The sequence below is a fragment of the Nyctereutes procyonoides genome, unplaced genomic scaffold, assembly GCF_905146905.1.
Source record: "Nyctereutes procyonoides isolate TBG_1078 unplaced genomic scaffold, NYPRO_anot_genome, whole genome shotgun sequence".
NCBI lineage: Eukaryota > Metazoa > Chordata > Mammalia > Carnivora > Canidae > Nyctereutes > Nyctereutes procyonoides.
In genome coordinates, this window is record NW_026575124.1 from 2,387,919 (window position 1) to 2,409,369 (window position 21,451).

Below are 21,451 nucleotides of genomic sequence, written 5' to 3' on the forward strand. Positions count from 1 at the left end.
GGGTGGACGTGAATGGGGACCGGTGGGGCCGCGCACGGAGGAGCAGCTCTGGCCAATGTTTCAGGCCAGGCCTGGCAGGACGGAAAACCCAGGCCCGGGGCGGCTGATGTGATTCTAGCCACATCCCCGGGCTCCCCCGCCACGCGGGGCGTGGGCCTGGGGCTCCTCGCAGCTGCAGCTCCCGGGCTGCCATCCGCAGACGTCACCCCACCCTCCGGCCGGTGCAGCGGGCGCAGCGGGCGCAGCGGGCCGGGTTCCGGAGGACTGGCCCGGGCTCTGGGCGCAGGTGGTCCGCGCTGATGGGGCGGGCGCCTCCCCGCGCGGAGGGCCGGGCGCGCCCCTGGCCCACATCGGTGCGTCCCGGGCGGCCCGGGCGGGGCGGCGGCTTACGATTCCCGGGCTCAAGGCGAAGCCTGCAGGCTGCACGGCGATCTGCGGGGGGGCGTCCACCGGCTTGGGCGCGGCGGCGGCGGCGGCGGCGGCGGCGGGGGGCTGCGGCAGGAGGGCGGGCGCCGTCTGCAGCAGCGGCTGCGGCTGGAAGAGCGGCTGGGGCTGGGCCGCGGGCCGCGGCGGGGCGGGCGGGGCGGCCGGGACGGCGGGCGGCGGGCGCGGCGGGCGCGGCGGGCGCGGGGGCCGGGAGCGCGGCGTTGAGCACGGCGGCTGCTGCGGAGCAAGGCAGAGACACGGCGCTCACCCGCCTGGCCGGGCCGGGCGGCTCCATCCCAAGGGACCTGGCCCACGGGGGAGGGCGGGGACAGCGAGCGGGGCGGCGTCCTGGGGCAGCTCGGGCAGCGGCATCTCATCCCCCCCGGGGCCGGGCCGGGAGCTGTCGAGGTCCGGAGGTCCGGAGCCAGAAGCCGAATCTTGCGCGGTCCTTGCAGGAGGCCTTGCAGGAGGCCGGCCGGGGGGTGGTGGGCTCCGGCGCGGGGGCGCGGGGGCGCGGGGCCCGGGGGCGGGGGCACGGGGCGTCCCGGGTGGCCGAAGTCAGACAGGCCTGCGGCGCCGGCCCGTGCCGGGCGGGGCCTGGAGTCCCGAGGTGGTGCGGCCGCTCCGTGGCCGTGGCCGGGGCCGGGGCCCGCGACACCGGGTCCAGACTCCAGGGCGGGCTGTGGCCCCGCGGGGCGCGGGTTCTGAGTCCAGCATGGCAAGCGCGGGCGCAGGGGCGGCGGTATAGGGCGGTGGGGGCCTGCTGCCGTCCTGGGGAGAGCTGCCGTTACCTTGCAGACCGGCTAAAGGTGGCTTGAAAACGCCCCCCGTGGGAGAAGCAGCTGTCAGTCCTGGGAGGGCGGCCACGGTTGCCGTAGGAATTGTCCACACGGCCAGCCCCTGCTGACCAGCCACTTGACCTGCAATACTGATGGGGATAAGAAGAGGTTGAGTAACTGCCCCTGCCGGAACCATAACTCCTGTCAGAACTGTGGCTAAGTTTTCCTGAGTCAAGACCTGCAAAAGCAAACAAGATTTCAAAAAAGAAAAGAAAAAAATAAAAAAAATCAACATCGACAGCGCAAACACCGGGTCTCTGAGACCCGGTCGAGCACAAACAAAGCATTCTGAGGGCCGTGGGGGGAGCGGCGGCGGGAGGGGGGGGAAGAGACCCGCCCCAGCCCCAGCCCCAGCCGGAGGCCCAGCCCTGGGGGTGCCTGGGCCGCACTAGCCTGCCTTCAGAGAAGCTGCGGGGGGAGACAGGGCCTGGCCCCGCTCCCGGGACAGCAAGGGGGCACAGGCCTCTCTCCCACCGCGGTCCGTCGCCGCCTAGGCCTTTCCTGGGCCTCTGCCTTTCCCACAGGACCGGGAAGCAGGGGCAGGGCCCATACAGAGGCCCGCGGGATGCTCTGATGGGGGGCTACCCCCGCCAGGGGCCTTGCAGGTCTGCGCTTGTAGCCAAGGGCCACCGGGAGCTCAGCAGGGCAGGGGCGGGGGTGGGGGGGCTGGCAGGCAGCTCCTCGCTGTGCTGGGGCTGCCCCCTGGCTCTAAATGAGGACTCTGAGCCACGCATTAACTCTTCCAGGCATCCACCGGAGGGTACCAGGCTCATTGAGTCCTGAGAGAAGTGGAAACGCCGGTGGCCTTAAAGAGTTAATGTTATCTCTACAACCCTTGCTGGACCCAAGGACGGGACTTGGCAAACACACATCTAATCTTCCCAACGGGGCCGGATCTGGGGTGGGGAGAGGCCAGAGGTGCCCAGGAGGACATTCTCCCCTTCAAGCCGCACCCCCTTCCCTGTTCTGCCCGTGAAACTCCCAGATCCCACGGCCACCCCACGTTGGCCATCCCACGCTTTGCTTCCAGCCCCAGGGCCCTCTGTTCAGCTCTCTGGGTGGCCCTTACCTGGGGGGCAGCTTGTACAGCCAGTGGTGTCAGGGTCTGCGATGCCTGAGGCTGGCTCGGGGCTTGGCTGAAGGTGGCAACAGCGGGGGCAGGACTCGGAGGGATCCCCGGGAGAGACTTCACTTCATGTGGCATTGAGAGAAAGGACAAGGAGTGAGCCTGGTATGAGTGGAGGGGTCACCAGATAGAGCATCCCATTGCAGCTTGAGGTGGCAACTCTCAGCCTCACATTGTATTTCTGCATAACCCAGGGCCAATCACTGGCCTTCCCTGGTCCCGGAGACACTTCCCAAATGTTACAGGTAGAGGGAACGGGAGGCTGGGGAGCCCTGTGCCAGACCTGCAAGGGGGGTAACCTTCTTCCCACATCTAGCTGGAGAATATGCAGGCCTGTGCACAGTTGGCTCTCGGTCGCTCCTTTCCTGACTCCACAGGACATGGTGACCTATCACAAAATCAGTAGAAGGCTCTAAAGTGAATGACTGTCAGGCCAGGAAGGAGCTAGAATGGATGGGAGCAACTTCCCTTGGCTCCAACCCCTGAACCATTGTCCGCACCTGGAGGCAGGTGCTGGCTGGGGGAAGGCTACAAGGACTCCCAGAGGGCCAAGTCCTTGAAGTGACAATCCCTGAAAACTGGACAGGTCTTTGCCCCACTCCAGAACACAGGGGCACTCCAGGCTGGGCAGCGGTTCTCTGCCGGTGCCTGAGGTCTGAAGCCCGGGTGAGAAGCTTCACTGAGCTTCTAAAGGAACTTCCCATGAACCAGAGCTTTTCACCCAGGCTATAGCTTCCTCTTGCTCCCCCGACTTAGTCAGGTATTGGGGACCCCTGCAAGGAAACCTCTTCAAAGCCACACAACAATGAGGAGGGGGTTATTATATAATACAGGGTGAGACTATGTATTGGGTGACTGAGGTTAGACCAGACTGGCGGCCTCTTACTACTGGCTGGGCATAGATTTCCAGGCCCTGACCTAGGATGACCGAATCGGAATATCCGGGAGTGGAGGCCAGCAACCTCTCCTCTCTCTTCTTTTAAGCTCATTTGTGATACAGCACACAGCCAGAGTGGGAACCATTGAATTAGATGACCTTCCAACCCTGCATTCCCAGCTTCTGTTTTAATCTCAAAAGGCAGCAACCTAACTCAGGACCGTAATGTTTACAGTATATAATGAAAAAAAAAATCCAATTGTTTAAGGAATTAAAGAGACAAACAGGCAAGAACTAAAGCCTTCTAAAATTCAAACAGAAAACAAAATGGTAGGTTCATCTCCCCAGGAGGGGAAAGACAATCCTATTGAAAAAAAAAAAAATCAGAGGATATATGGATAGATACTCTGAATCTATGAAAAATTTAAAAAATATTTTGCTTGGCAAAGTTTTATGCAATCGAAAAAAAGGAAAGCGGGAAAATGGGTATGTGATGAATATGAATGAGAAAAGCTTACCATCTAAAGGAGATAATCATTTTATTAGGATTTATTTCCAAAGTAGGACCCAGGGCCCAAGGGTTTGCATACATTTAGGGCTTTTGTCACTTCTGCGAGACTGCTTTTCAGAAAGACTGAGCCAATTCACAGAACCATCAATAATGTACCTATTTCTCCACAGTGCCACCCACTTGAGGTTTTATCACTGTTTATTTTTCTGGCTTAACAGGCAAGTGGTACCTTATAGCCAATTACTTGTCCTCTCATGATGTGGGACTCTATCTCATTGACAGATTTTGTATTTTTCCATGTGATGACTTCTCCTATGTACACAACTGATTTCTCTTCAAAAGGAATTCTGGTGGACTACACCTCAAAGGAAAAAAAAAATTTCAAAGGACCAGTACAAAGACACGCAAAGCAGCACCAGTTATGACAATGAAAAACCAGACGGTTTGACAATAGCCAAAACCAGAATCAGGTGTGTGAATCTATGTCAATAAAGGAAATGGCCATAGAAATAATATGGTGATAAGTGTCCTACTACTGTCTACCTTTGGTGGCCACAACTATAAAAAAATATACTCGTGAGGCACCTGGGTGGCTCCATGGTTGAGCATCTGCCTTGGGCTCAGGTCGTGATCCCAGGGTCCTTGGATCGAGTCCCACATAGGGCTCCCCGCAGGGAGCCTGCTTCTGCTTCTGCCTCTGCCTGTGTCTCTGCCTCTCATGAATAAATAAAATCTTTAAAAAAAAAGTACGTATTTGTGACAAGGACTTGGGTAGTAATTTAGAGTTATAGAAATCACTAGATCTTTTTCATCCTGAAAAAGTTTCCCAATACTGGGACACCTGGGTGGCTCAGCAGATGGGTGGCTGCCTTCAGCTCAGGTCATGATCCTGGGATCTGGGATCGAGTCCCGCATCGGGCTCCCCGCATGGAGTCCACTTCTCCCTCTGCCTGTGTCTCTGCCTCTCTCTCTCTGTGTGTCTCTCACGAATACAAAAAAAAAAAAAAAGTTCCCATTACTTAGTTTTGTTTTAAGAGGAAACTCTTCTCAGTATTATATATCTGGAAAGACGGCAAGGCCACAGTCTTTGGCCTAAGTTGGCAGCTTCTTAGGAGGTACTGTCAAAATACCTCCCTTACCTTCTTGATGATAACTAAAATTCCTTTACAGAGAATAGGATTTTCGTGAAAGGCTTCAGAATACAAACCTCTGGAAGGAGAAGCACACTACCATGAACACTCATGCTAAGATATAAATAGCTGATTCAGGATCCATTCCTGAGAGCAGTTTGGACAAGGAACAGAATTAAGGCACCAGAAGAAATGAGATACAGAAGATGAGTAAAAATGGATGAGGCACCTGGGTGGCTCAGTCAGTTAAATGTCCGCCTCTTGATTTCAGCTCAGGTCCTGATCTCAGGGTCATGGGATTGGGCCCCACATCGGGCTCCATGATGAGCGTGAGCCTGCTTAAGACTCTCTCTCCCTCTGCCCCCTCCCCTACCTCCCTCTTAAAAAAAAAAAAAAAGTAAAAACGGAAATCAGGACACTGTGGATAAACTTACAAAACCTCCCAAATTTTCTGAAAAGGGGCCCCATCCCCACCACGGAAAAGAATCATAAGGGTGGTCAGATGTAAAATCCCTTTTGCTGTCTGCTCTCCAGGGCACTGCCCCCCAGGAGGTGATGCCCATCCTGGCCTGAACACAGAGCAGAGCATTTCCAGGCTAGGGGGACATGGTCATGGGTTCTGCCATTCCTTCATTCAAAAGGAGAAAGAATAACTGTGGGGGATCCCTGGGTGGCGCAGCGGTTTGGCGCCTGCCTTTGGCCCAGGGCGCGATCCTGGAGACCCGGGATCGAATCCCATGTCGGGCTCCCGGTGCATGGAGCCTGCTTCTCCCTCTGCCTATGTCTCTGCCTCTCTCTCTTTCTCTCTCTGTGACTATCATAAATAAATAAATAAATAACTAAATAAATAAATAAATAAATAAATAAATAAAAACTGTGGGTTATTAGGGTCTCAAATGAATCTGCATACTGATTTGCAGGTAGAATAAGGGATGTGAGGTCTTGCACTTTCTTATTAGGGAGTTGCTGTTTCCCAAAAGCCTCATTAGCTCTCTTCTTGCCTCCTCCTTTGGCCCACCCCCACCAGCCCAGATCTCCAATCTAGGGAAGGGGAGATAAGCAGAAGGCCAGGGGAGATGAACCATGGAATCTGAGGGGCCTGATTAGGGAGGTCCCAGGTTTCTAGCAAAAGAGGTCTATGCTGCAAGGTTATCAACGAGAAGAGTCCAGGAAAGGGTGCCCCACAGCCGGCCAGAGAGGCATGCCTGGCACCAGTCCTAGCCTCTAGAACAGCCCTGGTTGTGTCACAGCTATGCTGCAGGGTAATTAGGAGAGATGCTGTGAGTGGATCATCTCTCTCCGTTCCCCATACAGGAGAATCACACTCTTGCCCTATAGTTGCCCTTAGAGGACAGCACAAGTAAGACCACCAGGCTTGACTCACATCAGCCCAGCTGGGATTCTGGAAGGTCCTACCTAATCCACACCCTCAGTCCAGGGTAGGTAACATGCCCTCTTCTCCCCAGTTGTTGGGACCTCCCAGATCTACCACCAAAGGTACTGAGTCAGAAGGGCTGTCAGGATCCTAAAGGTCTAGTCTGCTCTGCATTGGGCCCAACGGTCTGGCTTAGACCTGGAGCTCTCCCTCCCTGAGGTTAATTCAATCCCCTCAACTAAGCCTTGCCATTCTCGTCCCACCTCACCCTGACCCCTCCCAGTACAGATGTGGAAGTGATCGAAACCAGATCTAGAGTTCCAAGGCCAACGAGGGCAGGACAGCCCTAGGAGCTGAGCAAGAAGTCTAGCTGTGGCAGAGGCTGTCCAGTGGACAGGAAGCCAACAAGACCTTAAGGCTGGCTACCTAGGCCCCAGGGACTCATGCCAACTCTCCGAGGAGCCAGAGAAAAGGACGCAGGTAGACCAATGCCAGATGGGAACGATGGCCTCGTACCAGTTGCCTCTGCAGAGGAGTCCGGGTTGTCTGGCCCAGCCTCACCAGCTGGTTCACTGGCTTCGCCAGGGCCTCTGCTCTGGGAGCCCTCGGCAGCCACACCCTCCAGCCCTTTGCCCTCCTCCTCAGCAGAGATCTGGGCATCCACTCCAACCTCCAGCACGCGGATGGTCTCGTGGCCTGACATCACGATGACCTGCAAACAGAGGACAGGGGGCTCTGCTGGTGGGGAGCAGCCAGTCTAGCTCCTGGGGAGCAGAGCTCTGGGTATGGCTGGGGTGAGAGGGGAGGGCACCTCAAGATGCGGACATCCTGGGCACCTGGGTGGCTCAGCGGTTTAACGCTGCCTTCAGCCCAGGGCATGATCCTGGAGACCCGGGATCGAGTCCCACATCAGGTTCCTGCATGGAGCCTGCTTCTTCCTCTGCCCGTGTCTCTGCCTTTCTCTCTGTGTCTCTCATGAATAAATAAATAAAATCTTTAAAAAAAAAAAAAGATGTAGACCTCATGCCTGAGGTTCATGCGCTCTGTGACAATTCCACGGTCTGTGGCTGGGCCGCCGCTCCCTGATTCCAAGAAAAGAGCTTCTGAAAGGAACTGGGGGCCTGGTGACAGGGGCAAAGCTTGACACATGCTGGGAAAGGCCCCACAGAGCCAAACCACTTGGGGATATTTCTATTTGCCCCCCTCCTGGACTCAGTTCAGGGAGTGGTAAGTGGCCGATCCCACAGCCTTGCAAGGGTATCCTCTTAGCTGCTAGGATATTGGAGTGAGGTTACGAAGGCCCCTAACACAGAACCCACTGCTTAAGCTGGGCCAAGAGGCAAATTCCTCTTCACTTCTCTTGAAACCTCATAGAAGTTCCCTCAAAGATAGAGGGGTGGAAAACGAATATTCCACAACGTTGAGTAACTTTTTAAGCTCATGATTCCTTTATTTCCAAAACACTGGGGTAAAGGCCAAGATTTCCCTGCAAGCTAACTTCCTGAAACGAGGGTCAAGAATCCTGTAGATGCCGGCTCTTGCCCCACCTCCTGGACTGGAGCTTTGTACCCTGTGAGCTGCTCGTCCAGTCGTGCCATCGGTGGGCACGCTCCAGCCTCGAGGGGACCTCCCACATGCCAGTGGAGCAGCCCCGGGGCCTCCTCAGAACACTTAGTCTTCTTCTCCTGCTCAGACAGTCAGGACTCCCCAGCTCTTTACCTCCGTCACTGACCTGCTTTGAATTGGGCCATTCAAGCATCAGGGACACTCTGTATACTCAAAAGCTCTCTCAGGCCTCCCCTGCACTTGGCCTGTACCCGAAGGCACTCCCACAACCTGGTCCATAAGCCTGAAAATTGAATCCAGCCAGAGATTGCTGGAAAAAGTGACAGTGTGACCCATCAGGGAGGTATGAATGAAATAAACCTCCAAAAGCAGTTCCATTTCTGATTCAATCTTGAGCTATGAAGGACTTCGGTCCAATTGCATTTTAAGAGATTAATCCTTTTTTCCTTTTAAAAAATTATGTAATAAACATGTTCAGTACAAAAAACTATGAAATATATAGGAAAAAATAGAGTAAATTATATTAATGTCTATATGTTTTCTTATGTAAACTTATACATTATTTGTATATATTTTAAATTTTTTATTTATTTTTTAGATGTGGGGCTTGAACTCACAACCCCAAAATCGAGTCACATGTTTTACTGACACCCCATACATATTTGTATATTTTATTTATTTGTTTGTTTGTTTATTTTAAAAACAATTTGTGTATTTTAATTTGATTTTTTCAAGTTACAGCTTAAACCCCCCGACTCAGCCCCTGAGAAATCCTTGCTGGTAGCTACACCTGGATGGGTGAAGTGACCATGAATTTTGGTAGGAAACAGATACTGATGGGCTCTGTGGGGTCTTCCTCCTGGCCACAGCCCCAGTGTCCATGCCCCTCACTCCCCTGCCTCTTCTTGCCCCAGAATATACCTGCTCATTGACAGTCAGAGATGACTCTGCCCCGGCTCCAGGATCCATGGTCACTTGTCAGGGTGGGGTGGGGGCCGGCCCACACCTAGCACATCCTGTGGGAAGACATGGGAAACGAGGGAAGAGCAAAGGCTGATGTGACACAGTAATACAACTTCTATATCATCTCAAAAAGTCAGGAGCAGAATGGTAGGAAGAGAGAATCTAAGTTCTCTCAAATATCTGTAGAAGTAAGGAAATAAGATTCTAAGGACTTTAAAACTGAAATGGGACACCTGTGTGGCTCAGTGGTTGAGCACCTGCCTTTGGCTCAGGTCGTGATCCCGGGGTCCTGGGATCGAGTCCTGCATCAGGCTCCCTGCATGGAGCCTGCTTCTCCCTCTGCCTGTGTCTCTGCCTCTCTCTCTGTGTGTCTCTCATGAATGAATAAATAAAATCTTTTAAAAAAATTTTTTAATTAAAAAATAAAAATGAAGTGTCTTCCTACAGCATCCCAGGAGAACCTACACTCAGGAGGAAACCAGGGTGATAAGAGGAAAGAGAGGGCCAGGCATCTGTCCCTGGTAGTCGCCCAGTCTGCAGGGAGAGAGCAGACCCAGGGGAACCCAAGGTGACTTTGGCCGCGATATTGAGAACCAAAGACACCGGAAAGGAACACTCTATCAGAGGGCTTCTCAGGGGAGGAGTCTGAGCAGACTTCCTGGAAGAGATGGTAAAGACAGGAATATATCAAAACGGTAGTCCCAAACATGAATATGCACACTCATTGCTGGAGCACTTAGTAAAAAATACAGACACCAGATTCCCCTGAAGTAAGCATCCCCAGAGAGTCTGATTCAGCAGGTGGGTCCCACAGAATCGGCTCTTAAGTGATTCTGTGGCAGTGGCCTAATGACCCTACTGGCCTTTAAAATTGGAGGCTGGACAACATCCCAGATGGCCGAGCAGCCTGCCAAGGCCGTAAGGGAGAGTGGGAGGAGCCCTTGCGAAGAACAGAGTGGCTGGAGCCACATCCACAGTCATAAGGAATAAAGGTATAAAGGGGACAAATAGCTTTAGATACTTACATAGAAAAGAAGGCAATTAACATTCGCTTTGAGCGCTGCTAGTGCTAAGTGTTTACGTGACACTTATTCATGTCATTACTCACGCCAGCTGGGGTATGGGGACATTATTACCACCACGGTACAGATGAGGAAGCTATCAACTCAGAGAAATGTTCTAGATTCCAGATCCTTCCCTTCCTCCTCCTCTTTCAACCCTGGGTTGGTTGGTCGGTTCTCCTTTATTTTTGCAGTCGTTATTTTATTGATTGGTGCAAAATTCACCACTGTGTCCATTTTAAAGTGTAAAACCCAGTGGAATTTAGTAGATTCACAATGTTGTGCAACCATCACCGCTATTTAGTTCCAGAACATTTTCATCATCCCCCAAGGAAACCCCACATCCATTAGCAGTTACTCCCTTTCTCGGCCACCCCCAGCCCCCGGCAACCACTAATCTGCTTTTTTCTCTACAGATTTGTCTCTTCTCCGTATTTCATATAAATGGAATCATACAATGTGGCCTTTGTGCATGCCTTCTTTTACTTAGCAAAATGTTTTCAAGGTTTGTCCATGTTGTAGCATGTATCAAGACTTCACTCCTTTTTATAGCTGCGGAATAATGGATAATATTGGGTGGGCTTGCTGTACTCCCCGCCACGGCTCCGGGAGAGGCAAACCAAGATTTCATTTCCACGACAGAAAGTGCATCAAAGTTCTCTGTGACTTTACCCAGGACTCCCCAGGCCTGCGCCGATCCACGACCTCCCCACACAAGCAGCTCAAGAGAAGAACCTTCTAAGTGCAACACTTAGACGATGATTAAGGAAAACAAGATCTTTGTTTAATCCCTGTTACAGCCTGGTAAAACGTCTTCAGGTAGAGAATGAGGACTATTAGAGCCCCTCAAAGAAACCAGCGTCTTCACCCGAAGAAAACTGTGATGGAATATCGAGAATATTTTAAACACAGAGATAGTAAATTTGAAGGAAGTACGTATTCTGCAAAATACCTTCAACAATATCGATGCCTGTGAATCTATCCACTTGCTCCTGGGGCAGGCCGTGGTCTCCAAAGATGATTTTATGAATGAGAATCCCCAAACCAGGATTCAATGAAGAACAAGCAAAACTGGTGAAGCAGGTTCAGGAAAAGGAAGACTTTCTTCAGGGACTAAAACTAGCATAATGTATAGACCAAAGAATGACTTGCATCAGTTACGGGGTTGCTTGAAAAGAAGTGGAGAAGCTGTAGTCAGCTTTTGCTTTCTTGAGGGCCAGTCAGCTGCATCTGGCCCTTTCTCAGTTGCTAGGCCACTGCAGGTGAGATGACCAATTGCTGTACTATAACAGAAATGAGGAAAACTTACAGGTGTTTAATTCATAATTTTTCCCCATGGAGTTCTTTGAAAATGATAATGTAATTAAAAGATACTTGTACAGTTTTAAAAGATATTATACATTTTTTAAAAGATTTATTTATTCATGAGAGACACAGAGAGAGAGGTTGAGACACAGGCAGAGGGAGAAGCAGGCTCCATGCAGGGAGCCCGACGTCGGACTCGATCCCGGGTCTCCAGGACCAGGCCCTGGGCTGAAGGCGGCGCTAAACTCCTGAGCTACCCGGGCTGCCCGATTATTATACATTTTATTTTACTTTATTTTTTCGATATTATACATTTTAAAGGGAAGATATAAACCATTAGGGCTTAGAGACAGGTATTATGATGAACCTTAATTTAGGGCACTCTGTTATATAAATAAATGGAAATGTAGTATTTTGAATAAACTTGCCAAAGAAGACATGACATTTAAAGAAATGTGAAAAAAAAGTGTTTTAATCATGATTTTAAAAATTTGGACAATCCTGGAAGTCAGTTTTAATATATTGTTCTGTTTATTGTGGTAAAAAGTTTTATTTTGGGGCGCCTGGGTGGCTCAGTTGGTTGGGTATCTGCCTTTGGCTCAGGTCATGATCCCAGGATCCTGCAATTGAGCCCCGAATCTTGTGGGGCTCTCTGTTCAGTAGAGTCTGCCTCTTCCTCTGCCTCTGATCCTCTCCCTGCTTGTGCTTGCCCTCTCAAATAAATAAATAAAATCTTTTTTAAAAAGTTTTATTTTAAAAGTTTATTTTGTTTTTAAAGATTTTATCTATTTTGAGAGAGGGAGAGTGAGCAGGGCAGGGGACAAACCTAAACTGGTCTAAAATGCCTGCCTCCCTCCTACTTTTATGATCCTGGTTTCCATTCATTTATCACCTATTGCATCTGGTTGGTCTAGTAGGCAATTAAACTCATCTATTTTGAAAAAAAAAAAATCAACCATATGGATACACCACATTTTGCTTATCCATTCATCAGCGGATGGGATGTTTGGGTTGTTTCTACCTTTTGGTTATGTGAGCAGTGCTTCAGTGAATTTTTCTGTATAAGCTTTTGTTTGAACATTTGTTTTCAAGATTTTGGGGTATATACCTAAGAGTGTAATTGCTGGCTCACCTCTTCACCAGAATGTTCCCTGGCCAAGGAGGCAAGAAGAACCATGAGGTTCCTTCTCTAACTACCTACGGTAGTCATCAAGGGAAGGGCAAGAAATTCAAGACATCTAGAAATTTGGAAAAAGAATAAATAAGGCTTCCCTTTTCAGATAGGACAAGGGGATTGTAGGAGGGGCGGAGGAATCTGTGGGAAGAGCTAGTAGGCATCTTCCACCCTCACTGGGGCTCTAGCCTCATTCCTGGGTGATGTCCTCCTCCAGATTTTGTCCACAGGAGCCTTCTATGAGTTTTGCCAAGAGCTTGGCCATTGACTACCACTTCTGCATGGGAAATGGGATGAGCTGTGCCATTTATTACATATGGAAGTCAATCAGCAAGTCATTTGCAAGGGCAAATAAATGGCAGAGACAAAAAACTAAGAAGAAAGGTGTGTAAGGTAAATTTGGGTCCATTACAGCTGGATACATACATTTCGGGGGAGGGGCAGAATTTTCCAATTCCAAACACCTTTAGGCAGGAGGGACCAGGAGCCATCCGTTGTGGGGCATCCATCCATCCATCTGCCCGAGAGGGGCGTAAAGCCTGCTCGTAGTCTTGTCGTGGCCACTCACAGGGTGGCTAAGCGAGTGTCCGCTTCGTGGCTGTGTTATTCGGGAGAGTCGAGCAGCGGAGAGGCTCACGTGACTCTAACACCCCTTCCACTCTCAAAATTCTATGAGCTTCTGTGAACCCGGGTCCTCAGCGTCTAGTCCTTCGTGACGGGAAGAGGCAGTGCCGGCCCAGGGCCTCCTCCTTCGTCTTCTTCCTCCAGTGAGATGAGTCGGAGACACGTGCCTCACACCTGGCACAGCGCCTCGGCTGGGTCCCAGGGAGTTCGTTTATCCCTCACTTTCCTGAGCTAATATCTAAAAACACAGGTAACCTCGGGAAGGGAATGAGCCGTGGGTGCTGAGGCATTTGCCCACTGTCTGAAAATCCAGAGATCCGGGACCATCCAGGAGTTCCAGCGGAGGGGACCGAGTCAGGGGCCCTGGTTCTGCGTGTCATTCTCCTCTGGATCCACTCTGGGTTTGCTTCGGGCGACGTCCTAAGGCACCCAGGAGGAGCATCAGGGGAGCTCAAACAAATCCGAACCCCCTGGGGAAGCCTGAGGTCCTACTAGGAAAAATGCTGAAATGTTTCATCCTTCACTTACCCAACAAATACTTCAGTGGCTCCTACAGGCTGGGCCCTGGGGATACAGCGGGGGAGAAGACAGTCCCCAGCTTTATGGACAAGGCCTCAGTCTAACACTGGAGTCATGCAGAGAACTACAGCCCAGTCTGCTTCAACGTCGTGGTGCATGAGCAGGTGCTACGATCCACAGAAGGGACCCCTACCGCAGTTTCGTGTGGTCCCCTTCTCCTTGTTCCAGGGTGGCATGTGGTTCAGACAGGACATCTTATGTATGAAGAATCTGATGCCATGCGGAGGAAAATGGAAATTCTTGTATGGGGTGCAGACTTTTAACTCAGACTCATTTCTGTGGTTTTCATCCTTCCCCTAACAACACGGCAGCGGTTTTCAAGGTGTAAAATACCTTGTTCTACAGTCGTTTTCGGAGGTGAAGGACACCCTGCGTGAAGTTAGGGGATTCTTAGGAATGGCTGGTTAAGCTGAAATTAGTTTTACCTGTATTCAATTGAAAGAAAGCCACATTCGGGGCACCTGGGTGGCTCCGCGGTTGAGCATCTGCCTTTGGCGCAGGGCGCGATCCCACATTTATTGTGGGAAATCACCTTTCAAAAATCTGCCATAACTCTCTCAGGTTAGGTTGCTTGTCGGCATCAGTATCTCCAGCTCTATACTACTTTCTTAATTTCTTTTTAAAAGATTTTATTTATTCATGAGACAGAGAGAGAGAGAGAGAGAGATGCAGAGACACTGGCAGAGGGAGAAGCAGGCTCCCTGCGGGGAGCCCGATGAGGACTGGATCCCGGGACCCTGGGATCATGCCCTGGGCCAAAGGCAGATGCTCAACCGCTGAGCCACCCAGGTGTCCCTCTCTACTACTCTCATATTTAAACTGCGTACGCACTTACCTCTGGCAGAGCTGCCATGCAAAAGGACCACAATGACAGGACACAGGAGACTGGCACAGATCAGTAACTAGGGCTGAGCTGAATGGTGTCATCAACTCTTTACCCCCTCCCTAGATGGGCTAACTCAGTCACACGAAAACCAAATCGCAATCTCCGGCTGGGACCTTACCTGGGCACCTCAGCCTCAGACATGCATACGCCTACTGATTATTCATATCATCTCATACTCAACATGTTCAAAACCAAACTCCTGATTTCTTTTTCAGGAGCCCAACATGGGGCTTGAACTCATGACCCTGAGATCAAGACCTGAGTTGAGATCAAGAGTCAGATAGTTAACTGACTGAGCCCCCCCAAACTCCTGATTTCTAACCCAAACCTATTCCATCTGCATGCAGCTTTCCCCATCTGAGCCAATGGGCAGCTTCATCCTTCCATAGATGCTCAGGCCAAAACCCTGCCATCATCCTTGCGTTCTCTCTCACCACGCACATTTACTCCTTCACCGAACCCCATAGGCTCTTCCTTCCAATATGGTCAGAATTCCCCCACTTAACACTGCCACGCTGGTCCACATGGCTTTAGTACCTGGTGTGAAGGGTCACCGCATCCCCACACACAAGCATTAATCACCCCGTTCTTAATTTGCTAGAATCCAGAGAGGCTGTCACTCCTAAGTCATTATTGCCTGATGGATTTTCTGCATGTCCCCCCCATCCTTCTCCATTTCTGGTGCCCGGACACAGATTTCCCCGCTTATACGTGCTGAAGAACGATAGTCATTTATGGTTTATCAGGACCCATGTCCTTTACACACAATATTATTATAGCCAGCTCCCTCTGGAGACAGACTATTGGGTTCATAATCTCAGCTTTGGTATTTACTAGCTGTGGGCCTCAGGACAAACGCTTTAACTTTTGTGCCTCAGTTTCTTCATCTGAAAAAATGAGAGATATAGTACGTGCTTCATAGGGTTATAGTGAGGACTGAATAAATTAATGCATGTAAAAAGTTTAGATCAATGCCGGGCATATAGTAAAGGCTCAGAAAATGGTAGCTGTTATACAAATTTACATACATACATTATATACATAGTGCAAATATGCACTGAAATTAGGGGTGCCTGACTGGCTCAGTCGGTTAGGCATCATCTGCCTTTGGCTCCCATCATGATTTTAGGGTCCTGGGATTGGCTCCCTGCTCAGTGGGAAGCTTGCTTCTCTCTCTCCCTCTGCCTCCTGCCCCTGCTTGTGCTCTCTCTCTCAAATAAATAAATAAAATCTTAAAAAAAGAAAGGAAAGGAAAGGAAAGGAAAGGAAAGGAAAGGGAAGGGAAGGGAAGGGAAGGGAAGGGAAGGGAAGGGAAGGGAAGGGAAGGGAAGGGAAGGGAAGGGAAGGGAAGGGAAGGGAAGGGAAGGGAAGGGAGGGAAGGGAAGGAGAGAAGGGAAGGAGAGAAGGGAAGGAGAGAAGGGAAGGAGAGAAGGGAAGGAGAGAAGGGAAGGAGAGAAGGGAAGGAGAGAAGGGAAGGAGAGAAGGGAAGGAGAAGGGAAGGGAAGGGAAGGGAAGGGAAGGGAAGGGAAGGGAAGGGAAGGGAAGGGAAGAGAAGAGAAGAGAAGAAAAAAAGAAAAGAAACTTGACCAATTGTGTGACTTTCCACAGGGGGGCAGGTTACTTCTCTGTTTTCTCAGGGATCAATAATAGGACAGCTTACCTTGGAATTATTGTGTAAAAAACTAAGAACAATTAGCTATTATTACTCCCATTTTTATAGCTAGAAAGCTGAGGATTAAAGAGAGATAAGGATATAAGGCTTTGGAGGGAAACCGAGATTCAAATTCCAGTTTGGCCATGAAACAGCTGTGTGACTTGGGCAACTGTCTTAATCTGACGATTAATTTCTTCATCTTTAAAACGGTGATTATGGGGATCCTTGGGTGGTGCAGCGGTTTGGCGCCTGCCTTTGGCCCAGGGCGCGATCCTGGAGACCCAGGATCGAGTCCCACGTCAGTCTCCCTGCATGGAGCCTGCTTCTCCCTCTGCCTGTGTCTCTGCCTCTCTCTCATAAATAAATAAAAATTTAAAAAATAAAAAAATAAAAAAAAATAAAACGGTGATTATGGGACACCTGGGTGGCTCAGTGGTTGAGCGTCTGCCTTGGGCTCAGGGCATGATCCCGGGGTTCCAGGATCCCAGGGTTCCAGGATCGAGTCCCGCATCGGGCTCCCTGCATAGGGCCTGCTTCTCCCTCTGCCTATGTCTCTGCCTCTCTCTCTCTCTGTGTCTCTCATGAATAAATAAATTATATCTTAAAATAAAATAAAATAAATAAAATGTTGATTAAATGGGAAAACCTTATGGGATTGTTAAAAAAAAACAGTGATATGAGATCACGTAAGTGAAATGCTTAGCATGGTGCTCTTATTACGATCCCCAGTTTTATGGACAGGGAAATGGAGGTAGAGAAAGACCAGGTGACTTGCCCAAGGGCACAGGAAAGTCAACGGCAGATTCAAAATTCAAGGCAGTGTCCAGCTGCCCCAGACCCTATCCTCCTAGCACAATACCAAACCTCCTCTCTGGAATTGGAAGGGGCCCTATTCTGGCTCCCAAGGATCAGGACACTTTGGAAAATAGAAACTCTCAGGTCTCCTCCAGTGCCAGCCCTCCACCCCATCCCATCCATAAGCAGAGATAAATGCCTTGCAAAGCTGGTGACCAATCAGGGAGGCATTCACATGGGCCATAATAAAGGGAAGGAGAAAAAGACAGGAAAGTCGTGACCAATTTTAATTCCCCTTTTCCAAACATCACATATAATTTTAGACATATATAGGCAAGCAGTAAACACGAGTTTAATAAGGACACATTTAGATTTAGTTTCTCCTCCTGTTGCCTTTCCCTTGTGCCCAAACATGACTCATCCTAGGCAGGGTGAAGGGAGGGGGCAAATGAAATGTGAAAAATAGAAAGTAGATATACTCCCCCACTAGACCGTAAGCTCCAAGAAGACACATCCATTTATTTATTTATTTTTAAAAATATTTTGTTTATTTATTTGAGAGAGAGTGAGAGAGCACAAGCAGGGGGAGAGGCAGAGGGAGAAGCAGGCTTCCCACTGAGCAGGGAGCTTGATGCGGGGCTGGGGATCATGACCTGAGCCAAAGGCAGATGCTCAACCGACTGGGCCACCCGGGCGCCCATACGTCCATTTATTAACATACTCCAGTGCCTAGTGTATGCTTGGTATATGATGGGGCGGGGGGTGTCAATGATCATGAGCCAAAAATATAAACTAAGAAATCAGGTCATATCATTTGGCCTCCTCATATTTCCTACCTTCTCCCTCAAAACACAGATCCTCTTTCCATTTTTTTTTTTTTTTTGCCCCCATTCACAGCACTAGAACTACTTAAAAATTCAAAAAAAAAAAAAAGTAGCAATAAGTTCTGGAGAATCCTAACCACATCTACCCTCCATAATGTGGCAATCCAGCTTCCCTCCCATTCCCTCTGTGGCCTGACTGACCCTCATTCTGACACAGAAAGAGCTTGAGGCTTAAAGGCAGAAGAGCCAGGTTGAGTAGTGCTTCTCCTCATGTAATCTCTCTAAGCCTCAGTTTTCTTATCTGTAAAATGGGGCTAAATTATAGTACCTCCTCATGGGTTATTGTAAGGATTAAATTGGTCACATTTAGGTAAGGCACTTAGAACTGGGCATGGCACACAGCAAACACTACGTAACCGTTACTACTATTGTTATTTATTTATTTTAGGTAGGCTCTATGCCCAGTGTGGAGCCCAATGCTAGGCTTGAACTCACAACCCTGAGATCAAGACCTGAGCTGAGATCAAGAGTCAGATCCTTGGGCAGCCCCGGTGGCTCAGCAGTTTAGTGCTGCCTTCAGCCCGGGGTGTGATTCTGTGGAGACCCAGGATCGAGTCCCACGTCAGTCTCCCTGCATGGAGCCTGCTTCTCCTTCTGCCTGTGTCTCTGCCTCTCTCTGTGTGTCTCTCATGAATAAATAAATAAAATAAAATAAAAAAGAGTCATATGCTTAACTGAGCCACCCAGGCTCAATAATAATAATTGTTATTTTTAATTGAAGTAAAGCATGCATATAAAGATATTTTTTTAAGATTTTATTTATTTATTCACGAGAGACAGAGAGAGAGAGAGGCAGAGACACAGGCAGAAGGAGAAGCAGGCTCCATGCAGGGAGCCTGATGTGGGCCTCGATCCCCGGTCTCCAGATCACGCCTTGGGCTGAAGGCGGCGCTAAACCACTGAGCGACCTGGGCTGCCCTAAAAATATTCTCAATTGTTAAGTATTAAAAAATGTAAACGACTACTATTACGATATTAGAGCCAGTAAATCTTTTTTTTAATAGCCAGTAAATAAGAGGGCTATCTCATCTCCCTTTCCCTCATAATGCAGAGAAGCAAATTTCTTCTGATTCACTTTTTAATTGCTAGGTAGTAACCTTCAAAAGGGAAGACATAGCTCCCCTTTCTCCCTCGCCCCCCCCCCTCACACACACACACACACACACACACACACACACACACTATCATTCCAGGATATTACCTTGCATGTTTTCATATTTATGACCTGCCTCCTTGACCCTCTAACCTCTACCACCACCAGCTAAACTGAAATGAAAACTATGCCCAACAGGGTAAGTTTTATCTGTATTGTGCGCAGCGCGGCACATACTAGGGATTTTTGTTCAACCATCGAACAAGACGAAGTTCCACCACACACATGCAAAAACAAAACAAACAAACAAACGGGTCAGAGCACTATTGCTCTGAGCACCAGGATTTCAACCAAAATGGAATACGTGGAATTATTCCTGGGCAGGCCCTGCTTGGCACCGTTGGCCGCCTTAGAAAACCAAGAAAAGGGGAGGAGGGATACGTGTCTACAAACAATTAAAGAGCAGCCTCTGCTTTGGGAACAAGGCGTCTGGAAGCGCAGAGGAGGCCAAAATCTCTGCAAAGAACTTCTTTTCATTTGCCCAGAAAGGCTTCCAGACCGTGTTCTATTCCCCCCCCCCCCCCCCCCCCCCCCCCCGCTGCAGCAGAGGCTATTCTGCGGGGCCGGGCTTCCAATCACAGCTGCGTGGGGGATCCCAACGCCAAACTGGGGGTTACCAGGCACCCGGGGGCCCCCTCGGCCTTGCCAGGTGAGAACGGACAGGAAGCACCTACCGGGCCCATTATTATGACTATTTATTAATAATAATATCGTTATTAAATATTTATGAAGTGCTCATGCTCCGCTCGATGGGGACCCTCCCACCGTCCCCGCTCGCTCCCGGCCGCGTCTGGGCTCCTAACCCCGGGTCCCAGCGGGGCCCTCGGTGCACGGGGCCGGGGCCACCTGTCGCGGGCCGCCGGGGCCGCCGCCGTTGACCTTAACCGCCGGGAACCCAGGCGTCCGGGCTCTCGGCTGGGGCGGGAATCCGCTCCCGGTGGCCGCGGCGTCCGTGTGGGTACCGAGGGCTGGGTCCGCGGCCCCCTGGGCTCCCGGGAGGGGCCGGGCCCCAGCTCCCCGCCCGGTGCACCCGCCCCCCCCCCGGGGCCCCGCCGGCCCGCGGGCGGCCGAGGGCGCGGCCCCGGGCTCTGCGGCCCCAGGCGGGCGGCCGCGCGCAGCCCCGCTCCCCGAGCTCCCCGCCGCCCCGGCCCGGCGTCCCGGCACCCCGGCCCCGCGGCATTTTTCTCTCTTTATCATAAATATATAAATTATGCTAATTACGGGCATTGCATATTAACCAAACCCGAAACCTCCCCTGCCCGGCCCCCTCCCCCTCCGTGCAAACCCCTCCCCGCCCCGGACCCCGCTACTTACCGGAGCCCGAGCCCGAGCCCGAGCCCGAGCCCGAGCCGCCTTCGCCCCGGGTGCCCGGCGGCCGCCGGTTACAGACGCATCTCCCAGCCCGGGCCGGGGGGCCGGGGGCCGGGGCCGGGGCCGGGGCCGGGGCCGGGGCCGGGCGGCCGCCGCCCGCAGACAAAGGAGCCAGAGCGGCTCGGCTGGGCTCGGCTCGGCCCGGGAGCGGGTCGGGACCCGGCGCCACCCGCGGGCCCCCAGGCCGGGCTGGGCTGAGCCGAAGGGGACTCCGCGGGCTGCGCTGGGCGGAGGGGGCGGCCGGGAAGCGGGCAGGGGGAGCGGGGGGGGCGGGCAGGTAGATAGATTTCCCTCCTTTCCCCCCTTCCACAGCCCCCCCTCCTCCTCCCCCCCCCTTTTCCCTCCTTCTGCTACTTGGATTTTTTTAGCTGCTGCGTCATGAGCATAATTTATGCAAAGAGCTTTGCCGCATGCTGCACCGCGCGCGCCCGCCGCCGGGGGGGAGGGGGGAGGGGGAGGAGGGAGGGGAGCGCGGGCGGGAGCCGGAGCCCGAGCCCGAGCCCGAGCCCGAGCCGTGGGGGTGGGGGTGGGGGTGGGGTGGGCGCGCCGGGAGGCCCCGGGCCCTGCGCCCCCGACCCGCGGAGGCCGGCGGCCGGGCGCGCGGCTTGGTCTCATCCGGGGACGTGCGACCGGGGGCGCAGGGCCCGGCGGGGGGGGGGGGGTCCGAGGCGGGGACCCCGGCCCCCGCCGCCCTCCCCGGCTCCCCGGACTGCGCTCCTCGGGGGCGAACGTCGGTGGGGCCCATCCCCAAGCCCCAGGCCGGAGCCCCCTCGAGGGCGTCCAGCCGGCGTCGGACCCCGCTCGGTCCTCCAGGTGGCCCTGCCTCCGCTCCATTTCAGGGAGGGGACCCAGGGGGACCGCGACCCCGCGGGGGCGGCCGGCCGTGGGCTCGGGTCCAAAGACGACTTCCCTGCCTTCTCGTCCAAGTCGACGAGAAAACGTTTAAAAAAAAAGGGGGGGGGGATCCCTGGGTGGCTCAGCGGCTTAGCGCCTGCCTCTGGCTCAGGGCCTGATGCTGGGGTCCCGGGATCGAGTCCCTGCAGGGAGCCTGCTCCTCCCTCTGCCTGTGTCTCTGCTTCTCTCTCTGTGTGTCTCTCATGAATAAATAAATGAAATCTTTAAAAGAAAGAGAGAGAGAGTGAGTGAGAGAGT

General features: G+C 51.9%; 1 protein-coding gene across 1 annotated transcript in view; it reads right to left on the reverse strand.

Annotated features, from left to right (window-relative positions):
- POU6F1 (POU class 6 homeobox 1) overlaps positions 1 to 20,557 on the reverse strand; it is a 29,886-nt gene extending 9,329 nt beyond the window's left edge. The window contains 7 exon segments of the mRNA XM_055337140.1: positions 391 to 594; positions 596 to 663; positions 1,218 to 1,443; positions 2,335 to 2,456; positions 6,801 to 6,996; positions 8,772 to 8,866; positions 20,243 to 20,557. Coding sequence (XP_055193115.1) covers positions 391 to 594; positions 596 to 663; positions 1,218 to 1,443; positions 2,335 to 2,456; positions 6,801 to 6,996; positions 8,772 to 8,819 — 864 coding nt within the window. The 5' untranslated portion in view covers positions 8,820 to 8,866; positions 20,243 to 20,557.
- Between the last annotated feature and the right edge of the window lie 894 nt (positions 20,558 to 21,451).